At 41.6% G+C, this 27683-nt stretch overlaps 1 protein-coding gene across 1 annotated transcript in view; it reads left to right on the top strand.

Moving 5' to 3' along the window:
• Positions 1–27683, top strand: part of SHC3 (SHC adaptor protein 3) — a 255705-nt gene that overhangs the window by 125821 nt on the left and 102201 nt on the right. The window contains exons 3-5 of the mRNA XM_004384231.1: positions 17355–17418; positions 19672–19791; positions 23551–23604. Coding sequence (XP_004384288.1) covers positions 17355–17418; positions 19672–19791; positions 23551–23604 — 238 coding nt within the window. The remainder of the gene's footprint in view (positions 1–17354; positions 17419–19671; positions 19792–23550; positions 23605–27683) is intronic.

Genomic DNA, 27683 nt, shown 5'->3' with positions numbered 1-27683 from the left:
CCCTCCTGGGAAGCAGAGTAGGGGGCCACCTGGATTTCCTTTCCCTCCTTTGACCCCCTAGGATCTGAGGAGGCCCTGTCTCCTCAGGGCTGCTTCCCTCACGGTCCCCCCAACAACTGTCCCAAGAGCAAGGAGGAAGACCTTGTGACAATGACCATCCAAGGTGCTGGCATGTCATCCACTTCAGTTTTCCCTCTAAATGCAGCTTAACGTTGGAGAGTATTTATTCTTATCGATCCCGCAGAGTATTTCCAAATCAGTTACACCTAACAACAGGGGCGAATGCTGGAGAAGATCGTGCTGAGATGAGGTTTAGGCTCCTTTGGATGAAAGACTCTGGTGTTTACCGTGCTCATTGACAACAATTTTGCTATGATGAGGCTGGCTTGGCCAAAGTCTCCTTGATTGGAAAATAGAAAAATAAGTTTTAATTCCAGTTCTACCATTGACTTCCTGAGGATTTGTGCAACGCAGTCATGGATGTTTGGAAGCACTCGATGCTCACATATGTATGGATGGTGTGTGTGCGTGCACAGTGGGACCTGCTCACGTCGGGCATGGTGAGGAGAAACAAGGTCACTGCGACAGGCCTCTAACACAGTTCCTGGCATATAATAATAATGATAAAACTGTTAATACAAATCCAAAAACTGACTTTGCAGTAGCTTATGCCTAGAGATGGATCTACTTATTTTCCTATAATTTTCTAGTAAAATTCTATGGTTTGGGGGACCACGTGTCTGTAAATGAATCAGATCATGGTTAATGTGGACTTTACAACTCTCTCTCTCTCTCTAACATATAGATATATTTTAGGATGAATTCATATGCCTTCATCAATTAAAGCTTTTGTTTACTTCTGAAGGAAGACCCATAGCTTTGATTTGAATATTGATGATGATAACATTATAGTTATTCAGTGCTTGCTCTTTGCCAGACAAGAGGTTAAGGGCTTTCATGGATGCATAGATTATCCCGTTTAATACTTGAGAAAGCCCAAGAGACAGGTCTAATCATTAATCCTATTATACAGACTGAAGACAGCAAAGTTAAGTAGTTATCAAGGTTGCACAGGCAGCAAGTGACAGGTCAGAATTGCCATCCGTGCCCCTAACACAAGCCTGTACGTCCAGAATGAGGGCCAGGGAGTCAGAGGGTCTTATTGAGGAAGGAACTGCGGTGTCTTTTCTTGCCAGGGCTGACGGAGGAGGGATCTGGGAAGAATCTCTCTCACACCTTGAGGGTTGACCCAGCCTGTGTCCTTGTTTTGGAAGACAGTGTGTCTTTGATGAGTGGGTTCTATGTTACCTCGGTGAGCTGTGTGCCTGGGAAAGCGTGTACGAAGCTAATCTAAACAAAAACCGGAGCCGCCTGCTAGCTTGCCATTCCGTTCATCCTTCCGTCCCAGTTGGTGCCACTGTGAGCTCGGGTTCCTGGGCGGTTTGCTAACTGAATGGCATTTCCCACCATGTTCATTAATATCTGTTATCAAAATTCAAAGGAGGTATTTGGTGCAGTGGTCAGGAAACTCTTGCCTTTAGACTTCTGCAGAGAATATTTTTTTTCCTGAACTTGCCAGACCTCCCAGTCCTAAACTTAGGCTAAATACCTGAGTGGAAGCTCATTGTTTTGCCTAGTTGATACAAAAATGTGGTCACCTAGAAGGCAGATGATGGCTAAATTTGAGGTTTGTCCCTGGGTGGTGAAGTAGTTAAGGTGCTGGGTTGCTAACTGAAAGGTTGGAGGTTTGAGTCCACCCAGAGACACCTCAGAAGAAGGGCCTGGTAGTCTACTTCCGAAAGGTCACAACCATTGAAAACCCTATGGAGTATAGTTCTATTCTGACACATATGAGGTGGCCATGAGTTCAGTCATCTCCATGGCAACTGGTTTATATAGGATTTTAATATGTATGAGTTGGGAGGAAAAAAACAAAATCACCTTTTTATTGTCCAAAGGCACAATGTGTGGTATGGTTCTCTTTTGTCCCCAAACTGGTGACATAGCTGGCAATTTCTCTTTTTTGCTCTTATCTGTTTAAATATCTTGAGAGGAATGATTGGGTGAGGAGAAGAGGAAGCCCACCAAGCGCTCATCCCCACCCTCCACCCTTCTGCCAGACCTCAGGCGCCCTATTTCCAGGCCAAGAAAGGGAACCCCACCTGTGTTAGAAGCAGAACCAAACCAAGAGAAGCATTACCCACAGTGAAACCTAAGAGCGCTTATGATTGGCGTGGGGAGCATCGCCTCACCTTCCTCTCCCCAGCACACAGTATTGTCCCCCCTAAAAGTAAACCAGTATCTGACCCTTGAACACAGCTCCCTGCCACCGGCCTCTCTCCACTTGTCACCTGCAGAGATCTCTTTATCCTTCCACTTTGGCCCCTGGCGCCTAAAAAAACAAAAGAAACCTAAAATCACAGTAGATAAATCCAGGAACTTAAAATTTTTTCCTTAAAAATTTTAATTAAAATATTTCAAGAATATTCCCAGACACACAGATAATTGCAGAAAGCTGGTACTTGTTTTTTTTCCCCCCCTAAAACTTGATGACAGCCCGTTAGGACACTGTGGAACAATCACAGACGAGATGTTTGCGTGTGGCATAGGGCCGTTAAACGGTGCATTTCAAATCTGCTGTCTAAACCTATTTTTCGCTGCTTCTGAGACCTGTATCTAGCCACGTGCAGGATGGTAAAGGGGAAGGTTTCATTTGGAAACACTCTCAATCTCTCCTGCTTTGAAGAGCACACCTAGGTCCCTGGGCTACCTGGCTAATGGAGGCACCCAAAATGACTTAGCTACCATTTTGCAGAGAAAACGAACATAGAAGGTTGAGGGAAGAAACCCCATGTTTGTCTAGGTGTGCATGGTTCTGTTAAGGCTTTTGGAAAAGAGACTGTGGTGCCCTGGAGAGGAACTGGACCAAGTCTCCTCAACCAGTGTACTGTTGCAAGAGCCTCCTTCTCATTTACTGTGTCTCTTCATTCCAACGGGTGCTTCTTAGGAGCTTCCGGCTCCTGCAGACACTGTCCATCACAGGGACCCAGCCTTGTGCTTTAAACCTCTGGCCATCTGCCTCTGACCCCTCTCACTACTCCTCGCCCCCACCTCCCCACAGAAACCCTGCATTCCGCCCAACTGGGCTCTTCCTTACACCACAATCATATCTTGTTTGGGTTCAGAACTGGTTTAAAATTAGGTTTAGGATTGAAGTGTCCCTTATTATTTTCTACCTCTCCTGGGAGATACATCTCTCAGCAAGGCAAGCTCCTCTCCTCATCCCCCAGTTACTGAAGGCCCTCGGTGTCCATTTTGCCTGTGTCAGGACTATCTTTCCATTCATGTCCTCCGGCTGGTATGACTGTCACATACCCCTATTGGGAGGCCGTGTGCACACACCTCCTATGATGTCCCTTTGGTTCAACAGCTCTTAGTCTTTACTCATATGCTTCACAATTTCTCTCTCTGTCCAGACCCCTGCTTGTCACCCAGGTGCCTATCTTGCAATTCATCACTATGCTAGTGCTTTAGTTTCCTAGTGCCCTGGTAATACAAATACCACAGGTGGCCGGCTTTGAAAAAACAGAAATTTATTTTCTCACCGTCCTGGAGGCTAAATGTCCAAATCGGGGCTTCAGTCTTGTCGATTCCTCCCTCGTCGGTAGTCCTGGTGTTCCTTGGGTCCTTGTCCTGTAGAGGATACTCACATGACATCTGTCTCCCCCTCCTCCCCTGTGCGTGCATATCTCTGTGTCTAATCTGCTTGTTTTATAACTTAGCTATAACTAACTAGACTTAGAACACACCCTACTCTGGTATGATCTAATTAACATGACAGTAAAACCAATTTCCAAGCAGGATTACATCCACAGGTATAGGGGTTAGGATTCCAACACATATTTTGGGGGCAAAACAATGTAATCTGTATCAGCTGGCTTTCACTTCCAACACTCACTAATGGGGACATCAATCCCATTGGGTGCTGGTGACTTCTCCAAGAGGACCTTTACTGCTTGTTCTCTTTTCTATGTACTGCAACTGTGACATCTCAGGCCAGCCAATTTCACAGCATCCTCCTTTCACAATTATTTTTCTTGTGGTACCTACTCCATCATAAAACCTAGTCAACCAGTGGTTCTTTCCTGTTGTAAAACCGAGCTCGGTTCTAAGGCTTACTGTCATCCACAGTTTTTATTGGAGAGTTGGAAAACACTGATAAAATTTGCAGCTGACAAGAAGCTGGGGGAATCTATGAGATGTTGGATAGCAATAGAACCCTGTAGGCTGGAATAATCAGAGAACTCTAACATGATGAAACTGAGTGCGCAGAAGTGTAAACTCCTGCCTTTAAGTCTATAAATACCCCCACACAAGTCCAGGATGGGAGATGTTGGCTGAGCTGTATCCCCTGTGGGAATAAACATCTCTGGGGAGGTTGTTGTTAGTTGCTGTGGAGTTGGTGCCAACTCATGGCAACTCCATGTACGAAAGAAGGAAACACTGCCTGGTCATGTGCCATCTCTACAATCACTGATATGTTTGAGTCCCTTGTTGTGGCCACTGTGTATTTTGAGTGCCTTCCAACCTAGGATGCTCATCTTCCAGCACCGTATTGGACAATATTCTATTGTGATCCACAGGGTTTTCACTGGTTAATTTTTGGAAGTAGATTGTCAAGTCTTTCTTCCTAGTCTATCTTAGTCAGGAAGCTCAGCTGACACCTGTACACTATGGGTGACCTTGCTGGTATTTGAAAAACTGGTGGCATAGCTTCCAGTGTAATAATAACACACAAGCCACCACAGTATGACAGACTGACAGATAGATGATGACACACTAGTTTACATCTGGAGTATTCATGGATAAAGGGGCAGTAGTCTTTAAATTCTCCGTGAATCTCCAAGGTAACAGAAGCTGGAACAAATCGGCAATAGAAACATAGTGGCCACACCTACAGAAAGGACCACAGAAGTACTGAGTAAAGTTTTGGCAACTTTATTTATTTACTTTTAAAATAATTTATTTTATTTTTGCTGTTGTTGAGAATACACACAACAGAGCATACACCAATTCAACAATTTGTACATGTACAACTCAGTGACATTGATTACATTCTTCAAGTTGTGTAGCCATTCTCACCCTCCTTTACTGAGTTGTTCCTCCCCCATTAACATAAACTCATTGCCCCTAGCTTCCTATCTAAACTTTGGAGTTGCTGTTGTCAGATGGATGCCATATAGATAGCTCTTTAAAAGAGCATAATGCTCAAGGCAGACATTCTTTACTAAGTAAGCTAAACTATTTGGTTTTAAGAAGACTTTAGGGGATATTTTTGGTTTAAAGTTTAAAGATTATCTCAGGGCAATAGTTTAGGGGGTTCATCCAGCCTCAATGGCTTCAGAAAGTCTGAGTTTCTTGAGAATTTGAAATTCTGTTCTGCTTTTTCCCTTTTTTTTGATCAGGATTCTTCTTCCGAATCTTTGATACAAATTTTCAGTAATGATAGCCAGGCACCACCCAGTTCTGGTCTCATGGCAAGGGAGGTAGTTGTTATGGAGGCAATTAGCCACACATTCCATTCCCTCCCCCTATTCCTGACTCTTCCTTCTTCCTGTGTTGCTCCAGGTGAACAGAGCCAGTTGTTGTACCTTGGATAGACGTTTGCAAGCTTCTAAGACCCCAGGCACTATACAACAAACTAGGAGACAGAACAGAGCACTAAACAAGATACGAGGCCAATTAACTAGGTGTTGCATGAAACCATGACCCTAAACCTCCAAACCAAGAAACCAAATCCCGTGAGGTGTTTGGGTGTCTCTAAGCAGCCTCAGCAGCTGCTTTTTTGTTGTTGTTGTTGCTGTTGTTGTTGTAAATATATCACAGAAAATCTGAAGTTTTGGCATCTTTAGAAGGCCGTTGAAATATTTCTATGAGTGCAGGAAAGAGCAACCAGAAAGCTGGGTTATCAGAGAAGCACGTTTTGTGACCCGTAGCTGTAGTTGCTGGGAATTTCCCCTAGAAAAGAAATAATTTGGTAAGGAAGTGTGAGCAGCCTTCAGCTCTTTGAAGACAGAGCATGGAGGAAGGATGGGATTAATTTGTGTGATGCTGGAACTAGCAGGACCATTGACTAAAAGTGAAAGGAAATCAGATTTTGCTCAATATCAGGAAGAGCTCCCAAGCAGGTGGTGGCTTGCTAGGGCTCTGCAGGGCTTCATATACTGACAAAGGGGAGCATGTATTCTGCACTGAGATCTGGGCTAAGCACTTCAATCTGTCACCTCATTTAACCTGCAGATTGGCCTTATTTTATCTCCATTTTACAAATGGAGATATTTAGGCTCAGGAAGTTATGAAATTTGCCCCAGGATGCACAGCCAGTAAGGGTTGGCGTGGACTTTGCCCAGAGCCTCACTCTTAACCACCACCCAGCCCTTGCTGTATTCGAATTCTTAATATCTTGTTTAACCAGGAGATTGTGGGAATCCCAGAAGATTGTCACTGGACTGTGTGGATTTTTTTTAAGAAAATAAATAAAAGGCAGGTAGAACTTTATGGTATGACATCCCAGACAAAGGCAAGGTGGGTTTTTAAAAATAGCTTTATTGAGATATAATTGGTGTCCCATAAACTCCACATTTTTAAAGTGTACGATTTGATGAATTTTGGCATATGTATTCAACCGTGAAACCATCACCACAATCAAGACACCAAAAGATATTCATTACCCCCAAAAGTCTCCTTGTGCCCCTTTGTCATCCCTACTCCTTCCTTCCTGCCTCCCTGTACCTCAGGAACCCACTGATCTGCTTTGTCACTATAGATGAGTTGGCATTTCCTACAGTTTTCTGTAAATGGAATCATTCGGTATGTGCTCCTTTTTGCCTGACTCCTTTCACTCAGCATAATTATTTTAATATTCCCTCATGTTGTTGTATGCATTAATAGTCTGACCTTTTTTACTGCCATTGTATACCATGGGTTGTTTATCCATTCAGGGCCATCTTTTAGACATTATGACACTTGGCTTCTGATCTCCACCATCAACTCATCCTGCACATCCTTCACCCTCCTGGTGGAGCAGAATTGACGTCAAGGATTTCTGAGGTCATATATCATTCTGTGGTTCTAAGTAGATACCAACCCAGGGTCTTATTGTAGATGGCCTTGTTGGGGAACTCGCAGATAGGCTCCTTGAAAGTGGAAGTCCAGCAGCTGGTGCTCAGGAGAACTCTGTTCTCTGTGGACTTTCCACTTGGCCTGAATTTCATACTACCTGGGTTTATGGCCCTGGTGTTACTCTATTGTTGTTGTTGTGTGCTGTTGAATCTACTCCAACTCATAGTGACCTTGTAGAACAGAATAGAACTGCCCCATAGGGTTTATGAGGCTATATTCTTTACAGGAGCAGATTGCCAGGTCTTTTCTCCCACAGAGCTGCTGGTAGGTTTGAACCACCTACCTTTTAGTTAGCAGCCAAGGGCTTAACTGTTTCACCACCAGGGCTCCTACTTGGGTTCAAATTCAGACTCAGGCATTGATCGGCTCAATGATCTTAGACATTGTCTTAGTTATCTGGTATTGCTATAATAGAAATACCATAAAGGAATGGTTTTAACAAAGAGAAATTTATTCTCTCACAGTCTAGGAGGCTAGAGTCTAGATTCTGTAGATTGTGTCCTGCCTCTAATCCTGCCTCATTAACATCATACCCGTTGCCATTAAATCAATTCTGGCTCATGGCGATTCTATAGGACAGAGTAGAACTGCCCCATAGGGTTTCCAAGTTGGTGGATTCGAACTTCTGACCTTTTGGTTAGCGGCTGAGCTCTTAACTACTGTGCCATCAGAGGTTAGGATTTACAACACATAGGATAATAACATCAGATCACAAAATGGTGGACAATCATACACTACTGGGAATCATCTTTTAGCCATGTTGACACATATTTTTGGGTGACATAATTTAATCCATGACAGACGTGTTGCTTAACTTCTCTGCGCCTTGATTTCCTCAACAATAAAGTGGGCACAAATGGTTTTTACCTCCCAGAGTGTGTGAGGATTAAATGAGGCAAGACCTTGGAAGCCCTTAGCTCAGTGCCTGGCACAATGTCAGGACACACAGCTGTCCACTGTTGTTTTTGGAACGAGTGCCCAAAGGGCCAAAGGCTTTTGGGCCAGGCTCACTTGCTTCTTGTGCTATTAGTACTTTGCTACTAAGTAAGTGGATTTCGGTAGAATCACAGTCTTTAGCACTTGTGGTGTTTGATTAGCAATTCAAGGCTGCAATGTCTCAAAAGATACAGCTCTCCAAAAAGAGAAGTAATTTTTAAAAACTGGTGGTGAAGACACGTGTGTGCAGGGTTTGGTGGGTCTGCAGATGATTCCCTGTTTTGGGAAGCCCAGTGCAGCCTCAGGGGGTCCTGCTGAAGGTTTCGTGGGGTTCTACGTGGTGGTTATTGGATCCTGATTGCCCAAGGACTTGGCTCATTTCTAAAATTGTGCCTGCCCAAAGGAGTAATTAAGGCGTGTGCATTTCTCTCCTTGATTGGCTTATCAGCATCAGGAGGTAGTTGAATTGGTAGCAAAAGACTTTTTCCGACTCAACTATTAGAATTCTAAAGGATTAAAAAAAAAAGAAATGAAAATGTTCATATGAATAAAGCAAATTCCCTTTATGAAGACATCTGTGACACTACTTGTGACCTTCAGTGATTGCTATAATTAGTAATTGAAAAAATAAAAGGAATATTAATCTCAATATTGTCTCAATCGAGCTTTAGGTTTTGGTCAATGAATTCTTAGTAATCCCAGTAGTTTATCTTTCATTTTGTTTCATCTTCTAGTTTTCTATTGGGGTTTTTATGTGAATTTCTAGCATAATAAACTTTTTTAAACATCTGTTTAATAATTACCAACCAGTGTTTATCAACCAGTAATTGATCAAACATGCAATAAAGATGCACTGATAATTACTGGTGATTGGAATGTGAAAGTTGGAAACAAATAAGAAGAATCAGTAATTGGAAAATATGGCCTTGGTGGTAGAAATGACACCAGAGATCGCATGATGGAATTCTGCAAAATCAATGATTTATTCATCTGAAATACCTTTTTTAAACAACATAAATGGTGACTGTACACGTGGACCTCACCAGATGGAGCGTACAGGAATCAAATCGACTACATCTGTGGAAAGAAAAGATGGAGAAGCTTGATATCATCAGTCAGAACACGGTCAGGAGCTAACTGCTGAATAGACCATCTATTGTTTATATGCAAGTTCAAGTTGAAGCTGAAGAAAGTTAAAACAAGTCCACAAGAGCCAAAGTAAGACCTTGAGTATATCCCACCTGAATTCAGAGATCATCTAAAGAATAGATTTGATGCATTGAACACTAGTGACTGAAGACCAGATGAGTTCTGGGATGACATTAAGGACATCATACATGAAGAAAGCAAAAGGTCATTAAAAAGATAGAAAAGAAAGAAAAGAGCAAAGTGGATGTCAGAAGAGACCCTGAAACTTGCTCATCATTGTGAAGTAGCTAAAGCAAATGGAAGAAATGATGAAGTAAAAGAGCTGAACAGAAGATTTCAACGGGCAGCTTGAGAAGACAAAGTAAAGTATTATAATGATATGTGCAAAGACCGGGAGATAGAAACCAAAATGGAAGAACACACTTGGCTTTTCTCAAGCTGAAAGAACTGAGGAAAAATTCAAGCCTCGAGCTGCAAAACTGAAGGATTCTATGGGCAAAATATTGAACAACGCAGGAATCATCAAAAGAAAATAGAAGGAATGTACAGAGTCACTGTACCAAAAATAATTGGTCGACATTCAACCATTTCAGTAGGTAGCATATGATCAGCAATCAATGGTACTGAAGGAATAAGTCCAAGCTGCACTGAAGGCATTGGTGAAAAACAAGTCTCCAGGAATTGACAGAATAGCAACTAAGATGCTTCAAAAAATGTTTACAATTTTGAAAGTGCTCATTCATCTATCCCAAGAAATTTGAAAGGGAGCTACCTGGCCAAAAAATCGGAGGAGATCCTTATTTGTGCCCATTCCAAGGAAAGGTGATCCTATAGAATGTGGAAATTTTCCAGCAACATCATAAATATCACACACAAGTAATATTTTGCTGAAGATCATTCTAAAACTGTTGTAGCAGTACATGAACATGGACTGCTAGAAATTCAAGCTGGATTCAGAAGAGGACGTGGAATGAAGTATATCATTGCTGATGTCAGATCGATCTTGGCTGAAAGCAGAGAATACCAGAAAGATGTTTATCTGTGTTTTATTGACTGTGCAAAGGCATTCAACTGTGTGGATCATAACAAATTATAGAAAACACTGGGAAGAATGGGAATTCCAGAACACTTAATTGTGCTCCTGCAGAACCTGTACATAGACCAAGAGGCAGTTGTTTGAATAGAACAAGAGGATACTGCGTGGTTTAAAATCAGGAAAGGTGTGCATCAGTGTTGTATCCTTTCACCATATTTATTCAATCCGTCCCCCATGCATCTGTCAGTTTGTTGTACTGTGGGGGCTTGCATGTTGCTTTGATGCTGGAAGCTATGCCACTGGTATTCAGATACTAGCAGGGTCACACATGGTAGATAGGTTTCAGTGGAGATTCCAGACTAAGACAGATGGGAAAGAAGGACCTGGAGGTCTACTTCTGAAAAAAATTAGCCAGTGAAAACTTTAGGAATAGCAACAGAACATTGTCTGATATAGTGTTGGAAGATGAGCCTCTCAGGTTGGAAGGCACTCAAGAGATGACTGGGAAAAAGCTGCCTCCTCAAAGTAGAGTCGACCTTAATGATGTGAATGGGGTCAAGCTTTCGGGACCTTCATTTGCTGATGTGGCACGAGGCAAAATGAGAAGAAACAGCTGCAAATATCTATTAATAATAGGAACATGGAATGTATGAAGGATGAATCTAGGAAAATTGGAAATCATCAAAAATGAAATGGAAAGCATAAACGTCAATATCCTTGGTGTTAGTGACCTGAAATGGACTGGAATTGGCCATTTTGAATCAGACAATCACATGATCTACTATGCCGGGAATGACAAATTGAAGAGGAATGGTGTCGCATTCATAGTCAAAAAGAACATTTCAAGATCTATCCTGAAGTACAACACTGTCTGTAATAGGATAATATCCATATGCTTACAAGGAGGACCAGTTAATATGACTACTATTCAAATTTACACACCAACCACTAAAACCAAAGAAATTGAAGATTTTTACCAACTTCTACAGTCTTAAATTGATCAAACATGCAATCAAGATGCATTGATAATTACCAGTGATTGGAATGCGAAAGTTGGAAGCAAAGAAGGACTGGTGGTTGGAAAATATGGCCTTGTTTATAGAAACAATGCTGGAGACTGCATGATAGAATTTTGCAAGACCAATGACTTCTTCATTGCAAATACTGTTTTTCACCAATATAAATGGCAACTATACACATGGACCTCAGCAGATGGAACACACAGGAATCAAATCAACCACATCTGTGGAAAGAGACTATGGAAAAGTTCAATATCATCAGTCGGAACAAGGCCAGGGGCTAACGTGGAACAGATGATCAATTGTCCATATACAAGTTCAAGCTGAAGTTGAAGAAAATTGGAACAAGTCCACGAGAGCCAAATTACAACCTTGAGTATATCCCACCTGAATCTAGAGACCATCTCAAGAGCAGATTTGACACACTGAACACTAATGACCAAAGACCAGATGAGTTGTGTAATGACATCAAGGACATCATACACGAAGAAAGCAAGAGGTCATTAAAAAGACAGGAAAGAAAGAAAAGTATAAAATGGATGTCAGAAGAGACTTTGAAACTTGCTCTTGAAGTAGAAGAGCTGAACAGAAGATTTCAACAGGCAGCTCGAGAAGACAAAGTAAAGTATTATAATGACATGTGCAAAGACTTGGAGATAGAAAACCAAAATGGAAGAACACGCTTGGCTTTTCTCAAGCTGAAAGAAATGAAGAAAAAAATTCAAGCCTCAAGCTGCAATATTGAAGGATTCTACTGGGAAAATACTAAACAACACAGGAAGTATCAAAAGAACATGGAAGGAATACACAGAGTCACTGTACCAGAAACAAATGGTTGACATTAAACAATTTCAGGAGATAACAGATGATCAAGAACTGATGGTACTAAGAAAGAGGTCCAAGCTGCACTGAAGGCATTGATGAAAAACAAGCTTCCATGTATTGACAGAATACCACTTCAAATGTTTGAACAAATGGATGCAGTGCTGGAAATGGTCACTCATCTATGCCAAGAAATCTGGAAGACAGCTACCTGGCCAACTGACTTGAAGAGTTTCTATTTGTATCCATTCTAAAGAAAGGTGATCCAGCAGAATGTGGAAATTATCAAACAATATCATTAATATCACACACAAACAAAATTTTGCTGAAGATCATTCAAACGTGGTTGCAGCAGTACATCGACAGGGAACTGCCCAGAAATTCAAGCCGAATTCAGAAGAAGGCGTGGAACAAGGAACATCATTGCTGATATCAGATGGATCATGGCTGAAAGCAGAGAATACCAGAAAGATTTTTACCTGTGTTTTATTGACTATGCAAAGGCATTCAACTGTGTGGATCAGAACAAGTTATGGATAACATTGTGAAGAATGGGAATTCCAAGAACATTTAATTGTGCTCATGAGGAACCTGTACTTATACCAAGGTGTTTTCACTCATTCAAATAGAACAAGGGGATACTGTGTGGTTTAAAGTCAGGAAAAGTTTGTGTCAGGGTTGTATACTTTCACCATATTTATTCAATCTGTATGCTGAGCAAATAATCTGAGAAGCTGGACTAGATGAAGAAGAATGGGGCATCAGGATTGGAGGAAGACTCATTAACACTCTGTGATATGCAGATGACACCTTACTTGCTGAAAGTGAAGAGGACTGGAAGCACTCACTGATAAAGATCAAAGACCACAGTCTTCAGTATGGATTACAGGCCAACAAAAAGAAAACAAAAATCCTTACAACTGGACCAATAAGCAACATCAGGATAAATGGAGAAAATACTGAAACTGTAAAAGATTCATTTTACTTGGAGCCACAATCAACATCCATGGAAGCAACAGTCAAGAAATCAAAAGACACATGGCACTGGGCAAATCTGCTGCAAAAGATCTCTTCAGAATCTTGAAAAGAAAAGATGCCACTTTGAGGACTCAGGTGCACCTGACCCAAGCCATGGTGTTTTCAATCCCCTTATATGCATATGAAAGCTGGACAATGAATGAGGAAGGCCGAAGAAGAATTGATGCCTTTGAATTATGGTGTTGGTGAAGGATATTGAACATACCATGGACTGCCAAAAGAAAGGGCAAATCTGTCTCAGAAGAAATACAGCCAGAATGCTCCTTAGAATCAAGGATAATGAGACTTTGTCTCACATACTTTGGACGTGTTATCAGGAGGGGTCAGTGTCTGGAGAAGGACATTGTGCGTGGTAAAGTAGAGGGTCAGCTAAAAAGAAGAAGACCCTCAGTGAAATGGATTGACACAGTGGCTGCAGCAGTGGGCTCAAGCATGACAACAATTGTGAGGATGGTGCAGGACCAGGCAGTGTTTCGTTCTGTTGTACATAGTGTTGCTATAAGTCAGAACCGACTAGACGGTATCTAACAACAACAACATCACATTTATCACATATATCATTCCTTTTGTTTCTTCATGATATTGATCACAATTTGCCATTGTATGTATTTGTTGATGTCTCTCCACCCTTCCTACTAGACTGTAACTGCAGAAGGACAGAAATCAACCAATTCTTCTGTATTTTGTTGTCATGGTCTGTAAAACGTGTGCATGTGTGTTTTGAAAAGATGGATGGGGTGGCAATAAGATGGATAATTAGGGAGAAAGATGGAACTACATGATTTCAAAGGATCCAGTTCAAAAATTCTACAATGCAATGAAAAAATGATTAAATACCTACTATATGAAAGGTACTAGCTCCAATGATGAGGATTTTAGACTGAGTAGGAGAAGGTAGTCAAATCACGGGGAAAGTGAGGGGTAGCATTTGGAGCGGGGCTGGCTTTGGTTACTTTCAGATGACGACAGTGGTTGCTGAGCTCCGAGGTCATGATTTGGCTGACTTAGATGGCGTCATGTTGAATAGAATGTTAAGAAGCAATTTCTATTGTTAAAAACAGGAGAAAAGTGGTACCTGAGTCTCAAACCGGGAATAAATGGAAATACACTAAGCTAAATAATTACTGCTAAGTGAATAAATTGCAACAGTACTGCTCACCAAAATGCACTGTACATAAACATTAAGAAGGGAAAGTGAGCGTAATTACATTTAAAATTAGATTTTGGAGTTAAAGTTCCTAATTTCATTCACCTAAATATTGAAATTATTGATAGTTATGGTACATTTCTATGTCAAACAGAAATAGATACCATCAGACTGGCTGAAATGAAAATGCACGCGTGTTACCCTGTGAATGTCAGAAAGAAATTCATGCCAATTATGAAAACCAAAACTAAACTCATTGCCATCGAGCTGATTCTGACTCATGGTGACCCCATGTGTTACAGAGCAGAACTGCTCCATAGGGTTTTCTTGGCTGTAATTTTTACAAAAGTAGGTTGCCAGGCCTTTCTTCTGTGGTGCTTTACGTTAGCAGATGAGTGTAAACCCTTTGTGCCACCCAGGGACATCAGTTATGAATAGGGACATTTTTCTGAATAGCAGTTTGATTTGAAAACCATGTCAGGAATTCCTGAGGACTTTTCTCAAGTATGTGGGCTCGAAGAAATTTCTAGAATGTCTTACACTTGCAAATTTTAAGGACAAAAGATTGACTGAGTCTCTGAATGTGCCCTTGCCTGTCTCTCCAGGCAAAGACTTGGTCAATACAAGAGTTGATTATTTGCAACGCCTTTTTGATAATCATATTCTTAGTGCTAATTTGGAATTTCTACATTCCGTTCCCAGAAGTAGCATATTAGTAGCAGAGGTCTGTAGTAAAAGCTTTCTGTCCTGAATAGGTTAGACATTTGATAGTGTGGGTCCTTTTTGATAACTGTTGTCTGAGACTGATTTTTTTTTTTTCTCTCTTATTCTGCATGTTGGTGGATGGCAAAATAAATCAACCTTCATTAGAAATATTTAAAGAATGACCTATGGGAGACTTTCCATCATATAATATCTTTCTAGCCTGCTGGGACCGTCAGATATTTAGCTGCTTTGCTTAGCTCAATAAATCACTTAATGTAACAAGCACAGTGCTGAGATGCATCAAATAATTTTTTTAAATTAAACAGATAAAATATAGATACTGGAGGTTATATAGTTCTCTAAAGAGATAACTTGACCTTCGTCAACAAGGAATTTACTTTTAGAAAGTACTTTGGATGATAGATGATTGATCATTTTGATATAACCACATTTAGGTTATTATTATAAATTAAGTAGAAGTAAGCATGATCATCAGAAAAATTTATTTCTAATTTTACTTTTTTCAGGTTATGCTATTTATAGTGTATAGTTTTCACGGCATCTGACCTTTTTAAAAAATATTTCTTTTCCTGTTCTCTGCAAGGAACCAAATAGCAAATACGGAGTTTATCCTAACTGTCTCTTACCTAATTTTACAAGGACATATTTCTCTTAAAAGCATTGTGTGTGATGGTAATTATTTTTCATGTAAATGATAGAAAATAATTTCAAGAAGGATTCAGCTTGGAAAGTTTGCAGAAAGTTTCTGAGAACGCATTATCTTCTGTGTTATTCAGCGTGCCCTTAAAATCCATTTTCTTTTTTGTGTTCTCTGTTCTCTTAGTAGTTTCTCCTTCTTCATGCTGGAGTTGAGGAGTCCGCTAAATGTCTTCTGGGCTCCTGACCTCGGAGTCATCTTTGGCTCATCTCTGCCTCATCTCTCGCTCATGCCTGCTCACAAAGTTGAACTGTTTGCTTTCAAGCACGTTAACCCCAGCCCCTTCCTCCGCATTCCCTTTCTTCTTCACTGTTGACTCTCAGTTTTTTGCACTTGAAAGACTGTGGCAATCTGCATCTGTCTTAGTCATCTAGTGCTGCTATAACAGAAACACCACAAGTGGATGGCTTTTACAAAGAGAAGTTTATTTTCTCATAGTCTAGTAGGCTTCAAGTCCAAATTCAGGGCATCAGCTCCAGGAGAAGGCTTTCTCCCTCCATTAGCTCTGGAGGAAGGTCCTTGCCATCAGTCTTCCCTTGGTCAGGGAGCATCTCAGAGCAGGAACCTCAGGTCCAAAAGACGCGCTCTGCTCCTGGCACTGCTTTCTTGGTGGTTTGAAGTTCCCATGTGTCTCTGCTCACTTCCTTCTTTTATATCTCAAAAGAGATTGGCTACTGTCTAATCTTGTAGACCTCATTAGTATAACTGCCGCTAATCCATCTTATTACATCATAGTGATAGAGTTTACAACACATAAGGAAATCACATCAGATTACAAAATGGTGCACAATCATACAATACTGGGAATCATGACCCAGCCAAGTTGACAGATATTTTGGAGGGACACAGTTCAATCCATGACACCATCTTACTTTGATTTCTCACCCTCCCCAATGTTTCCCAACCTGCACTCTCCGGCACCCTCTGTAAACCTGTGCCTGAGACTCTGGCTGCAGCTGGTCTGTCTCCCTCCATACTGAGGACTCTGGATCCTCATTCACCTAGGACAGTGCCTGGCACATAGTAGGTGCTCAGCAAATGCCTGTTACTTGGACCTGCCCCGCATATTACCTTATTTATGGCTCATTTATATACCACTGGAGTCCTTCAAGACCCTCTTGATTTTATAATGTTTACTAACTGCATAAATGGAATAAAACTCAGAGGATCAAATTTCTTTTAACTGCATTCTAACTCGCTTTAAGAAGTACCTTGGTCAATAGCAGTGGGTGGTTAGATTGGGACCTTGTGCCGTGACATAGCAATGAAGGTAGCATCAGGAAGAGTATGTTTTAGAGTACTGATTTGTAAAAATGGAATCATACCAATTACACTATTATGAGACAGCTTAAAACAAAAAAACAAAGCGAAACAAAAAACCTGGAATATTGCCAGTAAGACGTTTTCACATGACCTGTGTGTGTCCTATTTAGTTTGGGATTTTAGAGGAGAATTGAATGGCCTCTGAACTGGCAGGTCTATTTTCTGAGCTGAAATAAACAGGTAATTATTTTCTCGGGGAATGTGCAAGTGTAGCCTCTCTGGGTTGTGTCATCCTGATGGGCATGTAATAAAATGGATGTTTCTTCTTTTCCTTTTAAGGGAAGCCATCAGCCGTGTTTGCGAAGCTGTAACTGGTGCCAAAGGAGCCTTCAAGAAAAGGAAGGTACTGTCCTCGCTGCTTTGCATCTAACCACACCTCTTTCTTTACCTTTGTTCAACTTCACTCTCATCTCACCTCCCAGTATCTTTAATCTCCACAAATCGTCCACTTTCTCCTTTTTATGGCCTGGCTCTCATCACTTTTGAAAACAAAAAGAGCGTTGATTCTTTTCTTTCCCACACATGTAGTGAGGTCAGTTAGCTGTCACAGCCAACAAGAGACCCTAGCAACTCACTGAGGGCTTCAGCTCTAAAGATGGTGATAACTATGCACGCTGGAAACATGACAGGTATTCTTTTAAGCACTTTCTGTACATTAATTCACTCAATTTTTACACTCTTCATGGTAGATATCCTCAGTGGTAGGCTGGTAAACTTTTAGCCACCAACCCTCAGGATTGGGAGGGCGTTGGTGAGAAGCATTGATTTGTAGCATCTGCCAATTTCTGTGGTGTAAATATTTTCACCATGGCTGGTTTCAAGCTATCAGCAGGATGTCGCTGAAAATGGAGCTGGGCAGAGATGTGCACTAGCACATCCTTATATTGTATTTGCACCAATAGGCATAACCTTAAAAGCATAGTACAGTGTAGTAAAATAATTAGGAAGTGACTGATTTATTTAACTATACGTTTACACAAATTAATTTGTAACAACCGGCTCACAAATTTCTTAAAAATTTAACAGTTGACTTTCATGAGCTGGTACAAGCCTCTCTCAAACACCACTGGATACCCTTATTTTACAGATGATAAAAGCTGAGGTAGAGAGATGAGAACCCACAGGCCCAGGCCGCCTGATGCCAAAGGCTGTGTGTTCAACCCCTGTACTGGACCTTTTCATTCCAAAGAAGGTTAGGTCAGAAGGGAAGGGAAAAAACAAACAAACAAACCCGGACTAAAAGAAAGCACAGAAAAACTTTTAGTTAATTATCTAGTGAATACATAACTAAACATCCCAAATCAAGATTCTTCTCTGCCTAGACAGAGTGTGGGGAAAACCTCAGAGATTCAGAATATCTGTGAATCTGTTCTCAGGCAGAGTGCTCTTAATTTCAGATCATGTGAGCAGGTCTTGTGCTCACCTCAGCTATTCCCAGGGCTCTGGGTTGGTTCTGCCTTTGTAGCTGGGGGAGATTTATAAACCCACAGGGCAACTGGACATCAGGCAGAGAACTCTGGGTGAAGGCTCAACCAGGCTGGCCTGTCATATGGTCAACCCCCGAAGGCTATCTGGAGTTGCTATGAGTTGCAATTGACTTGACAGCAATGGGTTTTTAGCAAGGCTCCAGAATCTTGAATACAGGACATAGGAAGACATCTGAGAGCAGCGACAGGGACTGTCATCAACTCCAACCGGCACATGTTGGTTCTCATAGTGAAGGAGATGGAAACAATGCAGATTTCTGGGCTGCACCACAGACATCAAAATTTCAGGGGTGGAGCCCAGTCATCTCTGTTTTTAAATGGCTCAGCAGGTGATTCAAAACCAGTGCACGTCTTGTTAAGAAATAGTGGTGATTAGCATATCAGAAGAGAGGATGTTCTTATCCAAAAAGAGAGGATGGGTTGGTAATGCACAGAGACAAATGTTGGCAGTGCCCACCCAGGTACACTGGAGAAGGTGCCTGGCCTGATAGGATGATCATTAGAGTCAGACCAGGTCTGCCTGTCCTTGTGCTGGCTCTAGGCCCATTGATTCTAACTGGACTGTCCATGTGAGCGCTGGTCTGGGGAGAATGTTCTGGCCAAAGATTGGGATTGAGTCCCTTCAGCAATGTGCGTTCTCATGACTTTCTGTTACTACTCACAAGTCCCACGAGCTAATTCATTTAGTCTGCCCCGGAGAAGTGGTTTGGCTCTTGGTGTGATGAAAACCAGGCTTCTGAGTCTGCAAAGCTGAGGGCTTATGGGGTGCTCCCTGATGAGGAGAGGGCTGGCTGAGGCACACTCCGAAGTGGCCAGAGGCAGCCTGGAGCAAGAGTCCTCATTCATCACTTACGTATTAGCTTATCCATTTGCATATTACATGTTTCCTAATCTGCATATTGGTATTGGATCCCAGCCTTTCAGCTAATTCACTAGCACATTTACGTTCAAGAGCCTAATGAGGGGAAAGGGTCAAGGCTTAGGAGTGCAGAGACTTTGTGGGCAGATACTAGCATCACCACCCTTTTAGACATGAACAACAGAGGCTTCCCTGGACTGTGTGGCCTCCAGTAAAAAAAAAGCTAAAATCCTGCTGCTTGATTTCACAGCCTCCAAGCAAAATGTTGTCCAGCATCTTGGGAAAGAGCAACCTCCAGTTCGCAGGGATGAGTATCTCTCTCACCATTTCCACCACCAGCCTGAATCTGCGGACACCTGACTCCAAACAGGTCTGTAGGTGCTAGGCCTCGTGGTCCCAACTGAGTCCCCTGGGAAGGATGGGTTTCTCCAGGGCTCCTAGTCCGAGTTTAACTGAGTCCATGTGGTACACACGTGTGTGAACTCTTTCCTAGTCTATAAACCTTTGATTGGCTCACTTGGGATCATCACCAACAGAGTGATAGATAAAACTGATTCACTTTAATTCTGCTGTAAAGTATTATTTTTTTCTAGGATAATGCATGAAATCATTGGTTTACGTGGAATGTAAAACAGAGGGGTACGCATGTGTGGAACCCTCCTTCTAATGCCCTTGTCTCTGTTTTGTTTTCCTTTAAACCATATTTCATTGATTCCATGACCCCACATTTGATTTTCAAACTTTGTCATCCTTGAAATGGATGGCATGTCGTGGTTTGATTGACAGTGTTTTTTCTTCCCTGATGGTTCATAACAATGGAGCGTCCTGTTATTGATAGTGTTTTAGGGATGATGAAACATGACGTATCTATTGCATGCCCAGCCTGGAATGAATTCTGAGCAGACCGAGGGGATACAGCCACAACGTTTATGAAGGCTAATTCCATTTAGGAGGAGGAAATTCCTGTGCAGTGCTTATATTTCAGGTTTCTCTGATCATTTGCTTCTTCAGCTGGAAAATGGGTATATGAGTAGCTGTCTTGGCTACCAACAAGGCAGTGCTGAAGGTCAAATGAGGGAATGGCAGTGAAAATGCTTGTTAAATATAAAGAGGGAGAGGTGAATGGGATCATCCTTCACCTGTTCTGCTCAGCCTCAGCCTTGTTGCTGGCAGTGTGAGTTGGAAATAGGATGTGTCCACACAGAAGGAAGATGGACAATCCACAGACCTCTGCATGACATACTTCCTGGTTCTTACAGGTAATGTATTTTACCAGGAATGCCCATAGTTACCTTTATATTAGTATCTCTGTCATCTATGTTTGTATCTATACCTATTATATCTCTCTCTGTTCAACCAAGCTCTTAGAGCTCTTAACCACTGCACCACCAGAGCTTCATGTCTATTTTACCTATCTTTATTATATCTATCTCTGTTATTTATGTTTTTATTATTGATTTTCGTATTCCCCAGATAAGCAAGCAGCACTTCCAGCTTCATTTACCCCTCCTTGATGTTGAAGTAAATTCTCGATCCAGAGTAGAAATGAGAGACCAAGTTAAGGCTTTGAACAACACTGGATACCACTTCTTGCTGCATTCGTTTGTCCTTATCGATCCATCATCCCTTGTCTTTTCACACTGGCCCCTTTAACAGCTGTGCTAACACAACATTTAGGTTGTGGATTAAGAATGACCAGCAGGTCTCACCTTTCTCTGGCACTGTCTCAAGGCTCAGCGTCAGTGACTGCTGCAGGATTGCAGATGCACATGTGGTGTTTACTGACTTACAGGGTCACTTAACATTTACACCCATGTCCGTTCTTTTCTGTATGGGTGTTGGACCTTTTATTTCTGGGACTCCTCAGAACACAGCTCTTGATTCTTTGGGATCTTCTCTTCCAATTTCTCCTTTTATCTTATTCTCCACCTCCAAAAAATCAGATGACAAGCACTCACGAACAGCAGCTGATGAGGAGGCCGAGGCAGTTGACCCTGCTCCATTCTGGGGCATGGAGGGCTCTGAGGGGCATGCTGGGGCGGGTCCAATTCACATTTCCTCCCTTGGTTTAGGTGGATGGAAGTGAGTGCTGGGCTCAGGTCCCTGAGTGATACCATGAGCAAGTCTGGGGGTTGGGTGGGTGGGTGGGTGGGTGCTGGCAGAATCCACAGCATTAGGGGCAGATTATCCAATAGACAGGGTAAACAAGGAGCTTACCGTGCTTACTAGCTTATCTGTAGTGAATAATTTCACATCTTTGATGTGGTGAAACCCATGTGAAATTGTTCACTACAGGTTAGTAACTAAGCACAAGTAAACCCTTGCTTACCTTGCTTACTGGGTCATCCACCCCTGTCAGGGACTGTAAATTTGAAAAGAGGCTTTGATTTTGTAGGAAGGAGCTATGGGGTTGGGGAAGAGACAGAGACTAGCCACACCTAGAAGCAGAATGTTTGATGTGGTGAAAAAATGTGAAACTGTTCACTACAGATGATCTGGTAAGCAAGGTGAGTACTGTGCTTACCGTGCCTACTGGGTGATCTGCCCCTGCACAGCATACATCTCTCTGGCTGTCCTGAGACGGGCTGAGGCTGGGCCGCTCTTCTCACTCCAAAGAGACAGGAGAGGCGCTCGGCTGGTCTACAGATGGCCGGTCCTGGCAGATGCTCTTTATGGAGTTCTCAAGTAGACGCAACACCCTCAGAGCAGAAACACGCGCTTTAGATGAAATTGCTTTAATTTTCTTATCCCCATTTCAGTGTCTGTCTTAATACAGTCACACAATAAGGCATGCATCTTGCTGGTCAAATATGATTTTGACTTTTTCTCCAAATCATAGTCCACACTTTGATTTCCAGACTCCAGTTTTAGTGCTTGATTATAAGAAAAAAGTAAATATTCTTTGGAAGCCCTAGATTATCATGACTTGGCAATCACCATTTCTTCACCATTGTCTTAGGAACCCTGAACCCCTGGAGCTGAGGCAGGCTCAGAGGATGGTGTGAAGGTCAGCTCTTAATGTAACTCCGCTCAGCTTGGGCACAGGTTACAGAACCCGTCTTGTTGTTTTAGATTCCTTGGTATTTTTCTGTTTTTCTAGATTCTTAAAATTTTCAAGTGCCAGCAACTGAAATAGGCATTTAAAAATATTTATTTTATTGCATAATTCAATTATAGTTGTATTTAGAGTTTTTTAGGGGCATGGTTGAAAAACTCACATGGATGGTAGGATTGCAGCTGTGTGAATTCTGACTGCCTGCCACAAGGGCCTGAGGGGTGGGGGTGGTCTGCAGAAATAACGTTGGCTATGTTGGAATGGCCACATGCACTCTCTTCCCACCCCGTGAAACCTACTTCAATGTCATTACATTGTCTCCCAAAAGATAAAAATAGCCTGGAAGACTTATGTAGCTTTTTAAATTTAGGGCAGCTTCTAATTTACTTAGTGTCTCTACTAAATTCTATTGTATGCTGCAGGTTATAATGCTAATGGAAATTTCCTTTTTAAAAATTAACTTGGAAGGCCCTTCCTGGTTATAAAATTGATAAATAGAAAGAGTGCCTTAGATGGTACCAGTGTTAAATCTTGGATGCAGGCTTTCTAATTTATATGCACATGGTAAAAATGGGATGAAGAGGGGGCAGGCCACACTTCCCCATTCTAGCTATAGGCCTGTATTGGAGATGCTACAAACTACACAGTTAAATGTTTTGGTACGTGGCTGAGACTTTCTCCTTCTTGAAGAGGCTGAGTTGTTGAGACCATGTCTTCAAGTTGGACTCCCCGTGTTTGCTCACAGCTCTGCCAGTCACTAGCTGTAGCACTTGGGGCAAGCCACATGGCCCCTCTGGGCCTCGGGTTCCTCATCTGTAGAATGGGGATTATAATATTCCTGTATCACAGGGTTGTCGTGAGGCATAAATGAGATAATTCTGGCACAGCAGCTCAGTAAGCCCCTGCCATGGGGTGAAAGTTCATTACATTACCCTGTTGTCATTAATAATTCATATTTTTATGTGGGCCCCCATTTTACCAAACCTTGTTGATGCACATTTTCTGCCAACAAATAGTGGGCTTTCCTGGTAAGAGTACTAACGGCACATCTGTTTCTTGTCTTGGCCCTGGCAGATCATTGCGAACCATCACATGCAGTCCATCTCCTTTGCCTCCGGAGGAGACCCGGTAAGTGCTCCACAGCTGTTTTTTGTTTTTTTTTTTTCTACTCCTGTGGGGAATTTCTGAGAAAAGACCCCTGCTTCAAAAGTGTGCCTTTTAGGACACGACCAAGAAAGTTAACTGTGATGATCATTTCTCCCCCTCCTGGTTTCATAAGCTCTTGACTATAATTTTTTTCAGGGGTAAGCCATAACAAGGACCTACCATTACTCTTCACTTCATTAGTCAAACAATGTCAGAAATCCTTGAGCATTGCCCTTCTGAAAAGGTAATGCAATAGAATCTCCGTTTTTCAGAGTTCCCAGGGCATTCTCATATCTTGACTCTATGCCTGCCTCACTTTCTTTTTTTTCTGCTGGATCTCCACTAGGATCCTCCATTTTTATATTCTAAGTCTACTTCTAGGCTGTGAATTTACTTCATTTGGCTTATTCATAAGTATTTAAATACTGGTGTTTTTTCTCTCCAAATTTGACTTTGTCGTCTTTCGACTCCGATGTGATGTCAGCATTCACTATCAGTGGCTCTATCTCTAGGCTATAAGGTTGTGAAAGGCGGGGTCATGTCCACACACTAACTGCCTATTCGCTGTTGTCAGTCCACCCCTTTAAAAGAAACCCTTGTAGGAAATCATTCACAAGGGGACAAGGTACAGAGGGAGTAGGGAGGAAAAGAAAGTCAGCCCTCTCCAGCAGTCAAGGGGAGAAAGGTTCACCTCCAAGAATGTTATATTCATTTTACATTGGTCTGAGTAAAGTTTTTACCAGTCCAGGAAAATATTTAAAAATTAGGAAAACAGAGTGAGTTTTTCATGGAGCTAAATTTATTCAATTAATAATTTGTTCCATATCCAGGAAGATGTCCTTTTTACTTTTTGGAGTTAAGTAGCTTTTTTGTAATGAAATAATGATGGTTTACAGATGGCTTTTTGTTTTGCAAAATTATCAGTAGGCAATCCTCCAATTTTACTTAGAAGTTTAATGGCCAGACACAGCCTGAGTAATCAGTGCTTTATATTACTCCTTATTTCAAAATCAGGAACCCTGTTTATCTCTAGTCCCAGGAAAGGAAATTTCCCATGCCCTTTTTTCTATCTCATTTACTGTTCCTCCCATACTTCTTCTACCTGGCTAGCCTGATTATAGAACTGCTGTTGGCACATTGAAAGCCAAACAAAGAGAGAGATTTCAGCTGCAGGCTCCAGAGCCTGTGCCTTTCCAAAGGAGATTGTCTTACCTATGAGTGAAGATACAAAGAGCTAGAAAACAAGAAGCCGCATACACTGGCTTGTTTCAGAATTATTTCCTTCTCCAAGATACCCACAGGTCTATGACCTTCTTTCAAATTTCCTCATCACCTCATCATTAAAAAAAAATAACAATTGGAAGCATTCAGTGACAGTTAAAGTAATCCATAACTTTCAATATAGTTTCTGTTACTACAGAAAATTTCATGGTACCAGGAGGCAAGAAGCTTGATTACTTTCCATTTTAACCAGTCCATATGTATATTACATTGTACATGAGTTCCCATTCCAAATTGGTTTGTGACCACAAAATTAACACATTGCAGTTGGTAGATGTTTTAATAAAACCATATATTCTAGGTTCTAGTCCTTCTGCTGCTAAGTGTATATGTCACTTATTGCTTAGTGCCTTAGTTTAGCTGATGGGGAAGTGATATTTTGAAATGTCAAATAAGACAGACTAGAGAACACTATTAATCCCTCCCTTCAAAAAGCACACTATAATTACAGTAAATTATTATTAGATCTACGTAATTAGACCATTAGCAATGTTAAAAGATTAGCAAAAGAATGCTGGGACAATGGTCAAGGCTCAGAGGATCTTGGGTAGTGAAAGCAGGAGTAGATCAAGTATAGAACAGGCAGTTTGTAGCCCCCATCTTTGAAACCTAGTAAACTCATTGTGTGACAGGGTGATGACAAGAACATTGACAGCAATATATATACTCCCCCACTCTGCTAGAAAAGGATTAATACTGGCATCAGAAAAGCTACAAATTTTCAGTTCTGGCTGGGCCACTGACCATCTGAGTGACAGGGACACTCACTTCTCTTTCTGGGCCTCATCCCCTAGCCGCAACATGGGGGTTTGGAACAAGAGAAGAGTTTCTCTGACCAGAGTGAAAATCTAAAAAGAATCTCCTTGCGTACGCCTCTAACATTGATTCAAATTAATAATGCCACTCAATTACGTAGAAAAATAAACTATGCATGACTCCTTATGTTTATACTTTTTAAGGAACTGTAAAAAAATATCACCAAACGCTTTACCATTGAGTTGATTCTGACTCATAGCAGCCCTATAGGACAGAGTAGAACTGCCCCATAGGGTTTCTAAGGAAAGGCTGGTGGATTGGAATCACCGACCTTTTGGTTAGCAGCTAGCTCTTAAGCCACTGAGCTACCAGGGTGGAAATTAAAGACAAATAAATACTGTAAAGTAATAACATTCAAAGTAACATTAATTTACTGTGATGGATAACATTTTGCTGAAACTAAATCTCTTCTCCCTATGTGACCCTGAAGCTGGTCACCATGGAGCAAAATCTTTTGAGTTCAGCATCTCTCTACTACCATGTAAGCCCAGAAGACTCAATTCTTCCACTCATTTCTCCTATTCAAGCAAAAACTTCAATAGTACATCATGTACAAGTTTGACATCAATTTGCTTTAAGTGGGGGCGAAGACATCTAGCCTGTCTGCTCTTTTCTGTCTAATTTTTTAAAAACCTGGCACCAATAATGTTGGAATCCCAAATGCAAATTCTGACACTGAAATTGCCTACAGAACTTGGTGACACAGTGATCATCCAGATGATCCTCGATATTCTTGTATTAATTTTTAAGATTATCATAGAAATGAAAACACAAAATTAAACAAAAAAAAAAACAAAAAACAAAAAGCAACCTCTGGTAACATCTCAAACACTGGAGAATACAGCTGCCCAATCCTAGGCTTCATGGATCTCAGTTTGAGAACACTGGACTAGATGCTGTCTGAGGACCCTTCTGCTATTGAAAACCAAAAACCGAACCAGTTGCTGTTGAGTCAACTCTGACTCATGGTAATCCCATGAGTGTCAGAGTAGAACTGTGGTCCATAGGGTTTACAGTGGCTGATTTTTCAGAAGTAGATCACCAGACCTTTCTTCCAAAGCATCTCTGAGTGAACTGGAACCATCAGCCTTTTGGTTATCAGCAGAGCATGTTAACGGTTTGTACCATCCAGGTACTCCTTCTGACATCAACATCTCATGAATCCAGAAAGAGTCTGTATGGTTTCGAGTTCTAGTGCTTATTTTTGCCAATAGCTTCAGCTTCTGACCGATCTTCCTTGAAGCCAGGTCTTCTGCTCTCTTTCCAAAGTCACTCTGTGACTATACCAAAAACCATGGTCCAAGCAGGAAGAGGAAGGAGCTAGATGAGCCTCATCTTGGAGAATGACCAGGTGAATCCCGTTATCTTGCAATCTTCTGGAAGTCTTCTCCTCCTCCTGTTTAATTCTGTTGGGTTGTTGTGATTTCCAGGGGAAGTGATTTACAGGAAAGTTCCTCGTACTGTGCACTAGCCTGTGGTAGGTGTTCAATAACTGTTACATGCTCTCTCTGCTCTCACTTGCTCCCTCTGTCCCTCTCTCATTTGGGTTTTTTTCTAAGGCCCTGTAGAGAGAAAAGGAGATCTTTCCTCATCCATAGAGACTAACACCAAGGAACTTGCTACATAGAATCCTTTTAGATGCTGAAGACATCGGCAGCTCGAGTAGCAGTAACGTTTGAGAAATATCTGAAAAAATGAGGTAGCCCTTTACCAGTGGCCCCCCTGAGACTCTTTTGAATGTTGAAAATATCAGCTTTGCAGGGAAGTCTTTTTGCCTTAAAGGATTAAGAGAATTACTGGTTCCTCTAATTATTTGTTTAGAAACTAAAATTCACATGGCTGCCTCAGCACACTCTTGAGGTCACATATTCCTCCGTTGCACTGATTAGATGAAAGGACAGGCTAGAGGACTCATGTTTGATGTGGGCTGGTGAGACTCTTAGATAGAATGATTATTTTTGAAA

The sequence above is a fragment of the Trichechus manatus genome, unplaced genomic scaffold (genome assembly GCF_000243295.1).
Source record: "Trichechus manatus latirostris isolate Lorelei unplaced genomic scaffold, TriManLat1.0 scaffold00120, whole genome shotgun sequence".
NCBI lineage: Eukaryota > Metazoa > Chordata > Mammalia > Sirenia > Trichechidae > Trichechus > Trichechus manatus.
Note: the sequence above shows the minus strand (reverse complement) of the source record. Positions and strands in the feature narration are given on the sequence as shown.